We start from the raw sequence: 19,540 nt of genomic DNA on the forward strand, positions 1-19,540 counted from the left end.
CCAGGTATCTGCTTTATTACACACAGCTGATGTCTGTCGATCGGTGCTCAAGCAAACTTCCAAAGAAATTTACATTCTTCGACTGTCGATGTTGAACTAACGTGGAAATGAGCATGAAGTCTCCCCTCAAGGATATATTTTATACATATATATTTTTAGTGTGCAGTGTGAATTGTTTTCCTTCCTCCAGCAGGCAGGTTCTGAGAGCAGCAGCTGGTGTAAAATCTAAACGTGGGAGTCAGAAATCTGCCATGTTGGACCTCAGTAACCTGAAACGCACAGACAGCAGTGGACACGCTCTCCATGTTCAGTTTTTGTTTCAGCTTCAGGCCACGATGAGTCCACAATAACAAATGACAACTGAGGAGGTAAATCAAACCAGACAAATTAGAAAGTATTTTCTGGCAGGAGCTGCTGAAGTGAAAATGATTATTGGTTTAATTTTCAGCTTTTTCTCCATCGACTCGGGCCTCATTACAGCTGGCAGCTCCTCTGATGTGGGGGGAAACTACAACATCGACCTTGGGAAGTTACGGCGGAGCCTGGCGAAGCCATTCATCTTCCCCGTCTGTCTCTGTGTCTCAAGCTCATTTAGGATTTAAGACGGAACCAATAAAACTGTGATGGATCTGATTTACATGCTGTGGTTAAACACCGGCAGCGTCGCAAGGACGTGACGGAGGAGTGACGAGGAAACGGGCTGGTCTGAAGGTGAGACGGAGGGAGGCACGCTGGACGGATGGAACAGCAGGGGAACAAAAAACAAGTGATGAAAGAAAGAAACGATGGAGGGTGCAAGAACTACAGAGGGTTTGGAAGGAGGCAAACAGAAGGAGGGAATAAAGTGAAGAGATGAAAAGGATGAAAAAGGGGAGGGAGGAAGAATGGTAAGAAGGAAGGAGGGGAAAAAGAAAAGAAAAAAAAGAAAAGAATCATGTTTTAATGCTGAAGACAAAAGAAAGAAATATGGAAACCTACGGAAAGAAAAAATATCCCCATGGTAAATCAAAACTGAGATAAAAAGTCAAAATTATTGAAATTCAGTTTAAATTACAAGATAAAGAGTCCAAATTACGAGATAAAAAGTCAGTTAGATAAAATGATCATCAATTGATGATTGTTATTATCCCTACTTTAAACCAATCACAATTGTCTGATGCAACAATGGTGCAAAATAGTGTCAGAGAGGAAACTTGTTTTGGTGGAATATTTGCACATGGGGAGGTGAGTGCTGGAATTAAAATGGCTAAAAACTTGGCTAGGGGATGAGGGGTGTAACATTAGACAAATTTAACCAGGAGAAAAAGGAATGAAGGAAAACTGAGACAAAAATGTAAACAAAGGTTCTGACTGGCTGTACTCTGCAGGTTTTTAAGCACCAGGTCCTGATTGCAGAGCAGCTGCACCTGATGCCAATCACTGCAACCTGCAAGGGGGGAGGAGCAGAACCTGGACACAGGAGAGCACAGAACCACACAGACACTGTGGCACGTAACACAGAAGAAAAGCTAACAACTGGTTAGCTTGTTTACGTTCAGGGGTTTGGGCAACTGTCCATTTTCAGCGTGCAGATAACGAACGCTGAGGTTTTTGTAGGGACGTTGAAAACGGTAACAGACAGACAGTGGAAGGAGGAGAACGCCACCTGAAACAGTCGAGCATATGATGATGTGGAGTAAACAAGGAGCAAAAAAATAAAATAAAGGAAGGACGAAAGTGATGAAGAAAATAAAGAAGGTAGAACAGACGGCTGCAAACAAGGACAGGAATCAAAGTGTGCATAAAAATAAGAGGAGATAAAGAGAAGGAGTGATTTTGTGAAAGAGAAAAGCTGGTGAAGAGGAGTGGTGATTTCTGAGCAGCTGGAGGAGAAACAGTAAACTCAGAGTTTGTCATTCAAACGTCCGGCTCTTTTTTTTTTTTTTCCCTCAGTCTGAAGCTCAGCGGGGCCGAAGATGAGGCCTTCAGGCTCCTCCATCAAACTGATTCACACAAACCCCTCAGCTAATGGACTCAGCATAATGAGCCCCGCTGCTAATGAGCAAAACAAAAAGACGGAGGAAGAAAAAAGAACAACAAAGAGATTAAAAAAAAAAGAGAGAGAAAAATTATCAACAGGCAGCGAGGAGATGACCGTCCAGTGGCTCAATGTCTCCTCTGGACAGGAAGTCACACATGATGACGCACTGACGGCGGAGATTTCACAAAGTCAAACTTCAATTTAAATGTTTTAAACAGGAAGGAAAATCAGCAGGCGGGACAACGAGAGGGTTGACCTCAATGTAAGGAATTAATCGATTAGTTGTTTGGTTTATGAAATATCAGAAAAATGTTTGATTCTCAAAACAGTCGGTGATTTAATTGATTGATTAAATCTCCTTTAATGTTATCAGTGAAACAGATCTGTGCTTTTTCTGCTACGACGAGTCAAAGAGTCACGATGAAGCACATTTATTCTTTAAACTGTGTTTGACTTCAGTAACAAATAATGTTTTACAGACATTAAGATCATTTACAGTATATCGAGATGTTCTGTGTGTAAATTATTATGTTTTAAACTTTATATTTTATATTTGTACGTCTCGTCACTAAAACTTCAGAGGGAATTCTGTCGTATGATGTTTGGATGATGAGACGGAGGAGAGGAGAAAGAGAGGAGATTTCCACCATCATTTATTAAACCAGAAGCTTTTGTCATGTTGTGATGAGCTGACAGCTTTACACACACACACACACACACACACACACACACGCACACACACACACACACACAGTCAGATGATGACATTGTGTTTGACAGAATCCACCGGGGAGAGTTATTTTGAATAGAGAGAAAGAAAAAGAGACATAAGGAGGACACAGAGGAGAGAGGGGGACAGATGGAGAGACATCGATGACACGCCAGGAAAGAAAAGACAGAGAGACAGAATTTGACTCAGCTCACATAAAAGACAAAAACACTGAATCAGTTTGTTATTTGATGTTGTTTCGTTGCTGTTCCTACGCAGAGAAATGACCTACTTCTGACAGTCTTCCTCTTCCATCTACACTCTCTCCTCATCCTCAGCTCTTCCTCCATCCTTCCCTCTCGGCCTGTTTCTAAACACACCTGACAGGTTGAAGCTCTGCAGGGTGTTTCCTGATTTGAAAAGGTGAGTTTGAGGCAACACACTGACGGGAACATTTTAAATATTTACACCGAAGAAACATGTTTATATTAAATTTCTTTTTGCAAATGCAGCTTTCATGTCCTGCTCACACAGTCAAAATCACAACACTGACATGTTGATATTGATTAGGTATAATGTTTATATCTTAGCTCGAGATGTTAGCATGCTAACACCTGCTAATTAACTGAAACCTTAAAGTATAACTGAGGCTGATGGGAATGTTATGAACAGATATTTGGTCAGTTATAATATGTTTGTAATACTCAACATAAATGTTTAGAGCTGCAACAATTAACCGATTATTAAATTAACTGCCATCTATTTTGATGATCAATTAATCCATTTGGGTCACTTGTTTAAGAGAAAAATTGGAAATGGGAATATTTCCTAGTCTGTCTGAAAATTTTCACCATTTTTGGGACCAAAGAGGAAAGTTAACGTTAAAACATTACATAGTTTACCAGCTAACATTCACTAAAGAAGTTTAAAAAAGTTACATTGTCTGCAAGCTAACGTTAGCTTGAAAGTTAAAAAAAAGGTACATTGTTTGGAAGCTAATATTAGCTAAAATGTTGACAAAAAATAGCACTGTTTGCTCGCTGTTAGCTAAAAAAGTTAAACTAAAGTTACATTGTTAACCAGCTTATGTTAACTACAAAGTTAAAATATATAATATTTTAATATTATTTGAGCTGAAATTAGCTAAAATGTTAGCTATACAGTTAGTTAGCCTAGTTAGCTTTCTCATGATGACTCAGCCAGGAAACTCTAATTTCTTCTCCATTTAAAACTTATTTTGGCAAAATTAATGGAGCAACTTGATCGTTCTTTTACATTTTCAAAATAATGAAGTATTTATTAATTGAGAAATTAATCAGCAGATTAATTGACATTGAAAACTAATCGCGTACATCCCTTATTGTCACCTGCCGTCCTTTAACAGGTCATAATTAAAAACTCCACACAGTAACAGAACAAAACAGGATGAAACAAAGCAGATAAAGAAATCAAACACACCAACATCAACAAGTGAATTCATGAATATTCCCGTCTTTAACACACCTGAGTATACATTTACAGCTGACAGATGGTGAAAACAATCAACTGATTCTCTCTAGGACTCATTTCAGGACCTTCATCAGCAGAACGGTTCAGGTGATAATAAAGCCTCTTATGAAAGCAGGAAAAACAACAGTGATGCAGAGCTCAGTACCAAAAAAAACAACCAAACTCTAATTAAATAAATAAGACGGCAAGCCTCTGGGATGTTACTTCAAACAGTAGAGCTGCATTCAGGAACATCTGAAGAAATAAATCTGAACTTGTTCCAAGGTCCTCCATTTATTATAACAAAAAAAAAAAAAAAAAAAAAACGATCATTATTGGACGAGGCCTCGCACCTCTGCACGAGCCGGGCGTCCAGCAACTGGGACTGAAGCACCCATTAAAATACAACATGATTACCACAAACTTCCTGTTGGGTTTGGGCTTTGGGTCCACGAGAGTTTTTGTGTGTCTAGGTGTGATAAACGTGTGCTTTGATTTTCCTGCATGTCAGTGAAACATGCCGTTGGGCTGCTGTGTATTTTGCCCCGCCCCCTGCCATTTTTGAGGATGTTTAAGCCCCCAAAAATGTGATTTATTTGGAGGGATAATAGCAAATTAGTGAAAAAAAAAAAAATTAAAAATCAATATAGTCCTCATACTGAGGTCGGTGCTCAGGCCCTAATAAAGAGGTTTGATTTGCTGCCATGAGGTGAGTTATCAGCTCGCCACCTGCTGGACTGAAGCTGCACTGCAGTAAACTTTAAATAATGAAATTCAGATTCATTTTGTGTTTCTCCTCATTGTCAGTTTTCTATCTGTAATATATTCTCCAACATTTCCTCCATCCTTCAGGGCTTCTGTTCAGCTCGTTTTATCGTCCATGTTTCTATTCTCCAATAAATCCTCCTCAGAGCTCAAGTTTTGCATTTTTTGCATTTCTCCTCTTCTTCACTCACAGTTTCCTCTCTTGCCTGCCTCTACGATACTTTTAATTTTCTGTTTTCTACATTTTCTTGCACTGAAATAACATATTTTGCATGTTCATAAACCCCCAAAGTGGCGGGATTATATGTTTAAATTACATTTCTGTGCTTCCTGTTTCTATCAGCTGCAGCAGTGATCTAATATTCCTGCAGAGAATCATTAATGTTTCATCCGACTCCTGTTTATTTCCACGTTTTCAGCCACCTTTTCCTCGCAGGAAGAGGAGCTACGAGTGGCTCCATCAGCTGTTATTGTAGTCGGAGTGAGAGCAGGATACGACTAAATACAGCCTGCAGCGACGTCTGGCATATTCAGGTCACTCCACAACAATCCAGCAACTGTTTGTCTCACCAACACAAACTGAGCTGGAGAGGAGAGGCCCACGGCTGGATTAAAACGCTCCGCTTGGACTTTTTCCTTCATTCTTAAAAGGATATTAAACATTCTGGACAGATGAGTTAGAGCTGCAACAATTAATAAATTAGCTGTTAACTGATATATTAATCTCCAACTATTCTGATAAATGATTCATCAGTTTAAGTAATTTAAGAAAAAAAAAGAGTCAAAATTCTGATTTCAGCTTCTTAAATGTGACTTTGTTAGCTAAAAAGTTAACAAAAAATTGTTTGCAACTGCTATTTTGTTTGCTATTTTAGCTAAAAAGTTAACATTACACTGCTTGCTATCTAAGATGAGCTAAAAGTTAACAAAAGGTTATAGTTTGCCAGCTAACATTAGCAAAAAAAAGTTGCAAAGTTTACAAGAAAGCTACAGTTGTACGAACAGGAAAATAGACTAAAACCAGGCTGTAAACATGTTTTTTCCTGCTGTAAAGTTGGATATTTTAACATGGGGCTCTGTGTTGGAGTCTGCCTCAGGTGGACATTCTAGGAACTGCAGTTTTTGAACTTTCATTTTTAAGCCCTGGCAGTTGCTTCTTAATTAATTTAAACATATAAAATTAAATAAAGTATGGAATAAAAAATAATATGGCAGATTTTGTAACAATGCTGCAGCTAACGTGGTCCACAGACAGACAACTGGTGCAAAAACATAGAAATAATGTTTAATTATTTTTATGTTTTAAAGAAAAATACACCTGTTTTTTTTCCTTTCTCAAGAATAATACAACAAGACAAGATTTTGTGTTCATTTTGAATTAAATAACAGGTTTTAATAACTTTCAGGACATCTTAGCCAATAAATAATGTGCTTTTCCTTTCACTTTCAGACGTGTGTTTTGAGGTTGGTGAGCTGGAGGACTGGACCAGCTGGCCGTCTCTGGGCAGGCGGCTGGAATTTATTTTATTTGGACCAGCAGCAGCAGCGGGAGGAGGCCATCTCTCATCTGGCCGCTCAATAATTCAACACAGCGGCAGTCCGCATGAAGGCTGGCGGGGAGCGGCGGCTCTCTGATGTCCGTGCAGAGAGAACCGTGCGCCATGACAGTCGAAGACGCTGTCCCAAACTCACCCCAACCACACACACACACACACACACACAGAAATACAGCATTCTGAAGATGAGCACGCTGCTGCAGGACCACTGATGAAGAGGAGTCAAAGAAGACAGGAGATGAAGACGAGCCTGAGGTGGACAGGGTCTACATCAGAGCGGAGCTGCAGAGTTTGTGTCAGTAAAGTGAGACCAGACTCCACTGACACCACTGACACGCCATCTGATTTAAATAAAACATCCTGCACATTTATTTTTCTTTATTTTGAAAACTTAAAAGGATGCCTTTATGAGATGATCGAGTAAAATGATCAAGTTGCTCCATTAATTCAGCCAAAATAAAAAATTAGAGTTTCTCTGCTGAGTCATCATGAGAAGGCTAACTAACTTTATTAACTTTTTGCTAAGTTTTAGTTCACATTAGCTTGAAACATTTTGGTAACTTTTTAAGTTAACCTTAGCTAACAAAACTTTTTTTTTTTTTTTAACTCTTAGCTAATGTTTAGTAAAAGAAACTCAAAAGTTAAACACATTTGTGAGCTAGCTAAAAAGTTAGTTAGCTTTCTCATGATGACTCAGCAAAGCAGCTCTATTTTCTTATGTACGTCCATGTAGTCCACATGTTTGGACGTATTTTTCAAAGATTGTAACAGGACTAATTATTGATTAACTAAGAAAATAATTGATAGACAATAAAAAAAAATTAAAAAAGATTTAATTCAATATTAATTCAATCAAACTGTGTGATCTGCCGGACTGATTTGCACAATAAATGCAGAGTGTGTCACAGTCAGTTAGTCCAAACACACTGAAGCCTGATGGGAGCTGAGCAGCAGGAGGCCGACGCTCTAATCAGGTCAGTGGTCAGGAACAAACTGGGCCACGACTCGGGCTGTGAACCACGTCTGCTGAGTTTACCTCTGACCTGTCTGTCCAACACGCCGCCGCACACTGACACGCGCTATGAAACTTCAAAATAAAACACACGTCTGTGCAGTCAGTCAGTAGAGAATAAAAGCACAAACTGCATCCTCCAAAAGGGACGAAACGTTGAATCAACAGATCTCTAAAAACATCTACTGATCTGGAGCTGCAATGATTAATCAATTAGTCGATTGGCAAAAAAAATAAATAAATAATAATCAGCAACCTTCTTTTTTTAAAACTGATTAATTGTTTTTACACCATGGTCTGAGTGAAAACTCTTTTCTGCCCACACATTGTTTGGCTCAAGTTTAGTCAGCATTTGAAATTCATCCGCTAGTCAATTTGTAACCATAGCAACATAAAAGAGCACAACTACAGCTGATTGGTTCAGTTTTTCCTACACGAGGACGTCCTAACCTGCACCAACAGACTTAAAAATCTCTCAGACAAGTTTCACCTTCACCTCCAAACCGTTTATCTGGTTTAAATGGACGTGACGTCCTGGATGTTTGTGTTTCCCCTCATCAAAAGCAGTCAAATGGAGAATAAGAGACTAATTAACTAACGAGGTTGACAAGAAGTGACACCTTTTATACGCTCCACAGCTACTTAACAACAGTTTTAAACTAGTTTCTGAATTTGTGAAGCATTTATTCTATTTGCAGAAATAGAAAATATGCAATTATAAGTCACTGGAATGGTGTTTTGCAAGATCACTGTGAACAGGTCGTGTCTAGAAGGGAACCCCAGAAAGATCTCACGAGAATTATCGTTCACACAACCCATTTCCCGAACTCTAACCAAGTGTTTCTTGTCCTAAATCTGCCCATATTTAAGCCAAAATGTTGTCACACTATAAGATGTAATTAGTTTTTACAAAGTGTACGATTAAGAAGGAACGCGCGCAAATCTCGCGAGAGTTTCTCAAATCAAGGGTTCCCTTTTAAACACAACCTCATAAATAATGCGGAGGGCTACAGGAGCTCTAAAGTGATACAAACGAAAAAAAACAACCACAGTATTAACACAAACTCTCCGACTACACTCTGTACACACACCGAGAACAACCAGTGTCAGTGTCATGACTCTGTTCGGTTTTGTTTTGTAAGCGTTGGGTAACAGTGATGAATCTGTCAGACAGGCTGATGTAACGTTAACTAACGTAAACAGAAAATGTTAGCTCCTACATCAGCATGTTTCCCGCCGCTGACAGTCAGTTTAAACCGGTCTAAACCGCCCAGCAGGACTAGTTACACCTGCCACACATCAGCTCTTACCTGTAGTTGTACGATGGAAACCTCTTGCTCTCTGTCAGCATCATTTTGTACAGAGAAATCACCTGTGCTCGTGTGGACGCCGCCATGATGTTTCCAATAACGCTGCTCCAGCCTCAGGACCCTTAAAGCAATGTGTCCAAGGAGCGCCTGTACAGAAATATGAACTTACTGTGAAAGTTTCTCTCCGGTGTTGGTTAAGTTAAAGTCATATTCGCGTATACACACAACGATGTTATATAAAATGATTATAAAAACAGTTTTTGAATTTTAGATCGGATTTAAAGTCCAGGAGACACACAGGCGCGTCTCCGCCTCCTCAACAGCAGCTCAACGCTGGAGAGTGACAGAAGGTGAGTTAGCTTTGCTCATTTTAACCTCTTAAAAACGAACGTTCATAAGGTAATGACACGTTTTAATGAATGCATGATGTAGTGAGGTTATAGCGGCTGACTTGAGGACACAGACCGGCAGCCTGTCGTCTCACACGGCGCTGTTGTTCCCTCTTAAATGTCCTTGTTGTGGGTCAGCATGTTAACTGCTTTGCTACAAACACTCCTAACAGGACTGCAGATGAGAAGTTAGCTCGTCTCAGCTGATTTAATGACACTGTGGCTGTGCACACAAACACACTAATGACACATGAGAAAAACTGACACAAACTGCATGTTAGTTATCATGTGTTTATGGGGTCACTGTGTGCACGTGAGTTAACTCTATATGACCTTACTGTCAGGTTATCTAACCAGGTAATAGACTGTGACCTGACTATGACCTGTCCATTTCATCTGGACTGTCACTATTACAAACATTAAACTGGACCTCACGAGCCCACGTGGTCCCAAGAATGGGAGGGGATTCAGAGTTTAATAAAGCCTGTTTGTCATGGTTTGGTTTCATCAAAACAAAGATAAAATGGGTTTAAACACAGTACAGATAAAATCTCATGGCCAGATTGTGATTATGTAAAGTGATGAAGCTCCTCTCCTTTATTAAATCACCTTATATTCATAAAGCTGCCAACAATGAAAGAGGCTGGTATTTATCAAGCTGCAAGATATAAGTTGGGATAAATGTGAACATCTACCAGCTGCTAACAGATAATATTCAATTACAGCCACTCAATAGTAAATCAGTACTTTGTGTTTAAAATTGACCAATAACTTTCATATTTTATTGGCATCCAGCTGCAGCAAATTTCCCACCCTGGGTGTTTTCAGTATGGAGACTGATGATATATAAACTATATGTTTTGTGTATAAATTATAATAATGTAATTTCACCTGAACAGCTGCTGTAAACTGGGGGGGCAGGCCCCTCTGGGGGGGGGTGGGGGGTGCAGAGCCACTTCAGGAGGGGCATGAATGACCTGAGGAGAAATATAGTGTAAAACTAAGTTTGCTGATGCTATCATGCTGACCTTGATGACACTAAAATTCAGCTCGACTCTTTTTTTAATCAGTTGCTGCTCTGATTATTGTTAATGGCTGTAGGGCTGAACAGTTAATCAAAATGTTTATCAGAATTGCGGTATGACTCACTGCGAGTCTCACATTTCTGGTTGGGGCACAATATTTGTTAAATACTGTTGTGTTGCAGCTGACGATGCTCTCGTCTTCACATCATGTTCTGCAGTAACTTTCTCTGACATGAGCCCCCATCAGAAGCTGAAAAAAGTTCACGGTCATTTCTAATAATCTGATATCTATCTGTTTATCAGGGTTGTCAATATATCAATATTCTATTGTATCGTGATAGACTTTGGATGTCTTCTCCTGGTTTTAAAAGCTGCATTGCAGTAAAATGATGGCATTTTCAGAGCTTTGCCGATTTCTCTTTACTCACTCAGTCATTATATTCAGATTATTGATTACATTTTATTGACTAAAGGATGAACTGATCATTATTTGTAGAGTCAGTGGATGGATTAATCAGCGCTGATGATTGGTTAGTTGCTGCCGTTCGTGGTGAGGTGACGTGTTGGACAGACTGACACACAGTTTGTGTTCTCTGCCCTTTGACCTCGGGGTCAGTGTGAGTCAGCTGGGACGAAGTGAAACATGATGAGGAGACAGAAGTTGACATTTGTGTTTACAGTGGAGACAAACAGACACACAAATCAGCTGATGAGAGACACTGAGACTCTGTTGTAAACTGAATGAATTTAAATGACACTTAGGTGTGTGTGTGTGTGTGTGTGTGTGTGTGTGTGTGTGTGTGTGTGTGTGTGTGTGTGTGTGTGTGTACAGTATGCTCTTTAGCAGTGGATGTGTGAAAGGTCAGAGACACATCCTGTTTGTTGATGTCCTGTTGTCTCTTAGTGTAAAGGTCATTGGCACTGGGGTGTGTGTGTGTGTGTGTGTGTGTGTGTGTGTGTGTGTGTGTGTGTGTGTGGTGCTGAACATCATCTATCTTTGTGAGGACCAGTCTGAGACACACCCTGAAAGTGAGCTCATTCTTTGGGAAGCGAGCAGGACGGACACACTGATCCAACTTTGTTTCTACAAACACTGATTCAGACACACAAATTGTTCTTCATCTACCAAATATCTTCATTATTGATTAATGTTTCCCTGTATTTTGTAAGAGGGTTGGGCCAACGGGCGATGCCGGCGCCCATCTGAGTCTTCTAACATCGTAACATCGTCATTTAAAAGCTCCCTAAGGTCAGGAGGGACAGTGTCCAAAATTAAGACCCAGCGAAAACCAAATATGGGTAAAGTTTCCATCTGCTGGGTGAAATGTCTGTGCACTCCACCTGTTTTTACATGTTTGGACCTATTTTTTCAATTAGTGATCAATCAGGTAATATTTTTTCCACTAATTAATTAGTTGTTTGGTCCATAAAATGTTGATCAGAGTCCAAGATGACGTCCTCAAATGTCTTGTTTTGTCCACAACTCAGAGATATTCAATTTACTGTCAGAGACGAGGAAAGAAACCAGAAAATATTCACATTTAAGAAGCTGGAATCAAAAACTTACTCAAAACAAGTAATCGATTATATTAATTATTGGAGATTAATTTATTAATCAATTAATCATTGCAACTCTGAATCTTTTGCACTTTTATGTTTAGGATTAATTAATGATGATTAGGGTTAAAACTAATGATTACTAATGATTAATTCTCAGGTTAATTAGTCCAAAAATCTAAATAAATATTCAGTTTGTGACCACATAAGACTGAGAAAAGGAGAATATTTGTTTGGCATTTAACCTTGAAAATTAATTTCAGGTATTAATCAATTATTAATTTCTGTCTGACTAATCAATTAACATTGATTTGACCACAGAACATGAAGGACACTTGACTGTTTTTCACTCGTCTAATCGGCTCTGTAGATCATCAATAAATCCTCTCATTACTGCCATTATTTATCAAACAGAAAATTAAACTCTGCTGTGTTTGAAAGAATTATGTCAGTGAGGGTCCTCACAAGTGTAGAGGCAGACAGGTGTGTGTGTGTGAGAGAGAGTGTGTGTCCCTGCAGAGGCAGCGGACTGATGGACGGCTCTGCAGGAGCGACAGATCAATAAAGGAGGATTTCCTCCACGTCCCAGCTGACTGGACGGACTGTCTCCCGTCTAATCGGAGCTTTTTCAGTCTGGATCCCTGCAGATCAACCAGACGCTGCTGTCAGTGTCACTGTTCACACCGGGCTCCTAAATGCTTCTTTATCCAGTCTCAATCCGGTGTCACATCTGCTTCTTCTTCGGCTTCAAACGCTCGCCGTGGAGGCAGACGTGGGTTTCACAGACACTCAGATCGTGGCGGCGACAAAAAGGCTTTTTCTGAGAGTTACTGAAATGAAACTCAAACATGAGTTTCTCCTTTAAAGTGTGGTGCACACACACAATAAATCAATATTACTGTATCCTCATATAGATGTTCTTGTCTTTTCCTGTTTTTTAAGGCTGTGTCACAGTAAAGTGATGTTATTATCAGACTCTTTCAAAAAAAAAAAAATCTTCATTGGGTTAATGTTATATAAAAGTTATCCCACAATATCGAGGTATTTGGTCAAAAATATTGGATTTTTTTTTACTGATTTTGTCACTGTAGCTGCTTCCACCCCCTGTAGTACAAAGATTAATCAATTATTAAATTAATCACCTGCAATTATGACAATCAATTCATTGGTTTGAGTTATTTTTTAATTAAAAAAAAAAACAAATTCTCTGATTTCACCTTCTTAAATGTGAATATTTTCTGGTTTCTTTCCTCCTCTCTGACAGTAAACTGAATATATTTGAGTCGAGGACAAAACGAGACATTTGAGGACGTCATCTTGGACTTTAGGAAACGCTGCAGCTCTAGAATCAGTCCTACTTTAGATAATGAAGACATCAGTCGTCTTTGGGCACCGGATGAATCCTGACGTCTGTTTGAAGTCTGACTTGTAATTAGATTAGTGACAAAGTCAAAGACTTTGAGTGCAGAGCTTCGTCTGTGTCTAATGAACCTGGGAGGTCACTGTAAAGGGACGTTCTGCAGATTATCACTTAACTTGGACATGCAGTGTTCACAATGGCTTCAACCCTTACTCTGAAAAGAAGGAAAAATCTTTCTGGAGCTACAGTTACTTTTATATTTTCCTTGGAGACTTGTCTTTTTTTAAGATTTGGCATCCAAAGCTAGTCTGTGCAGCCTCAAGACGAGCCAACAACTAATGAATTAGATGGACAGATTATTGCCAGATTGATCACTAGTTTAAAAATAGGTCCAAACGTTTGACGTGTCGACCAACACCTTTGCAGCACCACAATATTTCATGTAAAATGATATTTTGCCACATATTTCACCTTTAACAAATATTGCGCATCCTGTAATTTGAAAATTGCAGTGATTTTGGTAAAAATTTCAATTAATTGTTCAGCCCTACCTTAAAGTCTTAAGGTCTGAAATGAACCTGTTGTGACAATAAAAGCATTTTTATTGTTTTCAAAGAGAGTTTTTTGTGATTTTATCTAAAGAGCAGCTCAAAAAAAAAAAAGCACCATGAGTCCAGGAAATGTGCCCACACAGACGCTTTTTGATTTAGACATTTTTACAACTGGGAATTTAAGAGTTACTTTAGACCTGCAGCAATGATAAATAAAAATGTAAACATAAAATTATTTCCATATTATTATTTTGAGTGCACACAGAGCGACTGGAGAGGGGCATGTGGCTCCGGAGCTGCAGGCTGCAGACTCCTGGTTTGGCTGAAATGTTCCATCTGTGTTGATAAAGTTCTGCAGGCCTTCAGCAAACCTCAGTGGATGTGAGTGAGAAACGGGAACTCCTCACTGTGTTTGTTTGATACGGTTCATACGGTTGTTTCTCACGTTGAATCACCGCTGCGAGCTGCAGATTGAGTTTTCTGTCTCCTTTCTGCTTGGCGGATCAAGGCCCCCCCGACGTCCCTCCCATCGATCGCTTCCTCCCGTGTTCAGACCTGCGGAAGAATCCGTCTGGGACACATCAGCCCGTGACCCGAACCTGATCGCTTCCATCCAGCCGACCCTCTGTCCATACATCCACCCCTCCATCCATCTTCTCTGCACCTTGTCCTCCTCTCCGGATCAACAGACTCTTCTGCACCGTTCGTTCCACAGATTGAGGTAGGAGGACAGGTGTGTGTGTGTGTGTGTGTTGCTGTGTTTGTGTTGTTGTCAAGTTTCAACGTGTTCAACATCATATTAATCCCTTATCTAGCCCTCTGCGTTTTCATTTTGTCATAAATTCTTTACATGCTGTGTGTTTTTGTGTGTGTGCATGTTGGACAGTACCCCTTTGTTGTTTTTAGTGCTGAAGCGCCCTTTATGAAACCTTTATTTAAAAGTTTATATATTTTACTGCCACTAGATGTCACACTAGAGCACCAGCATCTCAGACCAAAACAAGAGGGCATGTAATAAAAATAAAATAATAAATATTACACTTTAATAATAATTATAATAATATACAGTACACTTCAAATACTTCATCAAATACAGTGCTGTTCTATATATATACTATAGCACATGTAATAGATAACTATATGCTGTACAGTGTAATACTCCACTGCACTCTGTAGTCTGGCTCAATGTCCCGCCCACAGCACCATCTGATTGGTTAGAAGTCATGAGTAACAGCCGCATACATGGTGTCACAGACAGATGCAGAGCTGCTCCGGTGAGCTGAGAGGAGTGTGTGTGTGTGTGTGTGTGTGTGTGTGTGTGTGTGTGTGTGTGTGTGTGTGTGTGTGTGCAGAAGTTCAGACTTAAACATAATCTTATGATCTGTTTCTATGACGACAGTTACACCGGTGAAAATGTCTGAAGTCATGGTTGTTCATTCAGATTTCAGGTTTTATTACTGATATAAAAGTAACAGCGACAGTAAAACCGTGTTTCACACTATGATGGTTACATGTAGTCCGTGGATTGTGGGCGGGGCGATCCATACAGGACATGGGACAACTGTGATCCATTGCACCCTTACTGTTTACTCATGAAAGACAAAAAAAAGACAAAATAAAATTTAAACAACAGGAGAGACTCAGCACCTCATAACGAGACCCTGTGGACAAAAAACGAGAACAAAATACAAGAGCAGGTTAACAAATGATGTCAGTTATATGTTGAAAAAATATAAAATACTGAATAAAACATTAGTGACTTGCAGTTTTTTTTCTCTGTGATACAAAACTAGTTTTGTTTAAAATAAAAAAAAGAGGTGGTGCACATACAACAACAGCAGCATTTCTATTTCTTTCTGAATGAATATTTCATGTGCCTGACCTCCCTCTCACTGCATAAAGACAAATTTTACGAGGGTTTCCTGGGATTTTTTTAGCATTATTTGGTGTTTAATGTCACACTCGGGCGGAGGAAAATTGAAGTCGACGCTGCAGATGTAAACAAACCCGACCTCCGCTTTTAATTGGCAGCAAAATGCAAATGCAGTCAAAACGAGGCGATGCTTTGAAGTGTCGGAGGGAAAAAGAGAAAGCTGGAGAACGTCCAAATCAAAGGCAAGCAGGGCGACCGGACCGAAGGGAACATCTGTGCTCGTGATTCATAATGTTTACGGTGACAAAGTTTAGAGTCCTGCAGAGGGGGTCAGGGACTCCCACATCTGCAGCAAATAAATCCTCACAAGTATCAATGGGTTTGCATCAATTACACAGCAGGTTGTAACTGTACAGTAATGAAGAAAAAAATACACAACAATTGACAGCAGATGTTGAAAGTGGAACTTTTTTATTACAAAGTCCTCTGCAGCACGTTGGCCCTTTATATGTGTTTCTTAAATGTGAGGTCAGTATCACAACATTAAAGTCATGTAACTAGATTACTTTTTTTGATCAACCTTTTTCTCCATTTTCTGACATTTTATGAACCAAACAACTTATAATTAGTAGCAAACCTATTGCCAAATTGATCACTAGTTGAAAAATAGGTCCAAACAAGTGAAAACAGGTGTAGCACACTGACAAGATTGTGACAGGATTAATTTTATCAGTTAATTGTTTTGAGTCATTCTTTAAGGATATAAAAGTCAAATTTCTCTGATTTCCATCTCAGATTATTTCAATAGTTTTGGGATGTTTCTGAGCGTTTGAAAAACGTGAAAACAGGTGGAGCGCACGGACCTACGCCTGTGAGCTCCACGTGTTTTCACGTTTGGATCTGTTTTTCAACTAGTGATCAATCTGGCAACAATTTTCCCACTAATCAATAAGTTGTTTCATCCATAAAATGTCAGAAAATGGTGAAAAATTATTCCTGTCTCAATCTTTTTAGTTGAAAAATATGTATGCGCGTGATTAATCGATGATGAAAATAATTGTTAGTTGCAGCTCTAATTATCTTATTACAGTTGAACAACAACTGAGACACTAGTTTTTATCTGCATTATTGAAAATAACATTATTTGACAGTAGGGTTGCAACAAATGATAATTTTCATAATCTATTAATCTGGTGATCGTTTTCTCCATTAATTGATTAGTTGTTTGGTCCATGAAATGTCAGAAAATGGTGAAACATGTTGATCAAAGTCCAAGATGGCGTCCTCAAATGTCTTGTTTTGTCCACAACTCAAAGATATTCAGTTTACTGTCAGAGAGGAGGAAAGAAAAGAAAGATTAATTGATCATCACAATAGATGCAGATTAATTTAATAGTCGATCAACAGTAAATTAATCATTGCAGCTCTAAGTGTTTTATTAGTTTGTCCAGCTGCAATAGAATTTGCTAATATACTTTATAACATACATTTTTATTTTGTCTAAATTATAAACTGAACACAAAACCTGCAGTTGCATGAAAAGCTGTTGTTGTGAAGATTTGTGTTTTAATTTCCTGAACCTGTGTGAAGGTCTGAGGTGAAAAACGGTTAAACATGAGTGTGTGACTGCAGCGGGTGTGATGTGATGAGATTCAGAGGTGATGTCTCTCGCCGGTTGGGATCTGCAGCAGGTTGTAATTACAGGGAGAGAGCTGGACGTGGAAGCCCCTCTGTTATTAATGAAAGCTAACGAAGGCTGCAGCTCTCATCTCCTCTCCTCCCTCCATCCCTCAGTTATACAGCGAGCCGAGTTAATTTAGACTACAGGCCCACATCCAATACTAATATATATCTGTGTCTCTCTGTGTGAGTGTGTCTCATTAGAAAATCAGGGAGGGTTCCTGATTAGATAGACGACTGAATTTCACCAAACACAAACTGGTTTGTAGAAGCTGTTTGTCCTGACTGCAAAACACGCAACAGACAAATACATCCTGGTTTATGTCCTGCTCAGGTACAAAACCTGCTGCACCGCACAAACAGTCAGTCTGTGACAGTCGCCATCTTGACGCCATGTCTATCTGACAGCTCATTTTACAATCAGTCTGATCTAAATCTCACTGTACAGTCTGCGTGTCCATGTTTAGTTCTAATTGAAAATATGTCAACTGTAATCAACAAACATCACGCACAAGAAAAGTTCTGCTCTGGTGGCGTCATGAAGGAAGAAAACTAAACGCCCCTGAGTGCAGGATGTCGTGAACATTTTTTATAATTTTCCAGAGAAAGGAACCCTAAAATATCATTAAGAATACTCAAAAATTCCTATAAACTTTTTTTTTCATTGTTGAGTTTAGGGTTGCATTTTTTTTAATTTTTTTTTTGCATTTTTTTTAATTTCTCATTTAACGTTTAAGTTTCCTCATTCAACAAACCTTCTTTTCTGTCATTTACTTATCAATTAATTCATTTTAATCTGTAAAATTCAAATTAATGATAAATTGATTAACAATTAATCATTAGCTTCCCTATTTGGCTCAGATTCTGGTGCATAGGTGACATTTTTTCACAAGACATATCTGCTAAAAAACCTACAATTTGACTTTATTGGAACTTTAAGAATTTAATTAAATTTCCAGGTATGTTCCAGGATAAAATCACTGCTCACGCTGCACAGAATCGGACTAACTGGGCTCTAATGGGGGCCCATCAGCACCTTTTAGCCCTGGGGCCTCCTGGCAGGTTAATGCGGCCCTGCAGTGGACGGCAGTCAGCTCCAATCAGAGTCGAGGTTAGGCTGTAATCTGATCTACCAATTAGAAATAAAGCCCAGCCCAGCAGTGTGTTCTGTTTTACTGCCTGATTCTGAATTCATTAGCACCTAATTTGAATAATAAAACGCTAAAAACACGACTGGGATTAAATGTCTGTATTAGAGCTGAATCTTAAGAGTTGCAGCCGAGGTGATTAACTGACTAACGGCCGCCGTCAGTGACTTTACATTTGCATCAGTGTATGTTGTGTCTCTTGGCCGCCGTCCTGGTCTTGTCTTGTGTTGGAGTGGCTTCTGTCTGAACTGATCAGTCGGCTGCGTTCGCTGAGTCGAGTGTCCGAACGTGGAAAAACTTCACAAGGAAACGTTCCGCAGTGACCAGTGCCAACAGCATTTTCAGAGCGGAAAAACACTGAGGAGAAATTAAACATGTGAGCTGATAAAAAACGTGCGCTCAATATGCATTAAATGGCCGAAAATGTGTGGACACCCAAACCTAGAGGCCAAACAGCGTGAAACAACAATAACGCTGTATTAAAGTGTGTTAGGCTGCAAGCTTATCATAAATAAGACTTTAAATGCACAGTGTAAATAAATAAATGCAGTGATAGTATATTTATGTTATACATGTTATGCAGTGACCTCTAGTGGCCTTAGAAATAAACACAGGAGCAGTTTAAAGACTGAGAGAGTCTGTGGATGGAGGTCTCAAACATGAGACGTTTCACCCGGTCCAGCAGGGTTTGAGTCCTGTGTGACACCAAAAGTCCAAGTTGTTTATTTCAAGTTTTAACTTGTGTTACACATGTAACTTCCGTCACGTGACTTATGTAATGTAACATTCTTATTTTAACCCAAACCAGAATATTTTCCTAAACCTAACCAAATAGTTTTGTTGCCTAAACCTAAAAACCAAACAGCGACCATTTCACAACGTTATCCACGTGTTTAATGTCATGTGACTTGTGTGTCATGACTTGTGTGACTTCTAAAAAGACTCCGGCAGGGCTGCCCTTTGTCGCCGGTTCTGTTCATTATTTTTATGGCGCAGCCAGGAGCCGGAGGGAGTCCGGTTTGGGGACCAAAGGATCTCATCTCTGCTTTTTGCGGATGATGTTGTCCTGTTGGCTCCTTCGACCAGGACCTTCAGCG

General features: G+C 39.4%; 2 protein-coding genes across 2 annotated transcripts in view; one reads left to right on the forward strand and one right to left on the reverse strand.

The window, feature by feature from the left end:
* lyrm4b (LYR motif containing 4) overlaps positions 1 to 9,011 on the reverse strand; it is a 39,028-nt gene extending 30,017 nt beyond the window's left edge. Inside the window, exon 1 of the mRNA XM_084747387.1 lies at positions 8,861 to 9,011. Coding sequence (XP_084603513.1) covers positions 8,861 to 8,946 — 86 coding nt within the window. The 5' untranslated portion in view covers positions 8,947 to 9,011. The remainder of the gene's footprint in view (positions 1 to 8,860) is intronic.
* An 87-nt stretch (positions 9,012 to 9,098) lies between these two features.
* fars2 (phenylalanyl-tRNA synthetase 2, mitochondrial) overlaps positions 9,099 to 19,540 on the forward strand; it is a 126,177-nt gene continuing 115,735 nt past the window's right edge. Inside the window, exons 1-2 of the mRNA XM_084747358.1 lie at positions 9,099 to 9,210; positions 14,251 to 14,463. The gene's annotated coding sequence lies outside the window, so the exon portion shown is untranslated. The remainder of the gene's footprint in view (positions 9,211 to 14,250; positions 14,464 to 19,540) is intronic.

The sequence above is a fragment of the Lutjanus erythropterus genome, chromosome 21, assembly GCF_056507025.1.
Source record: "Lutjanus erythropterus isolate fLutEry1 chromosome 21, fLutEry1.hap2, whole genome shotgun sequence".
NCBI lineage: Eukaryota > Metazoa > Chordata > Actinopteri > Lutjaniformes > Lutjanidae > Lutjanus > Lutjanus erythropterus.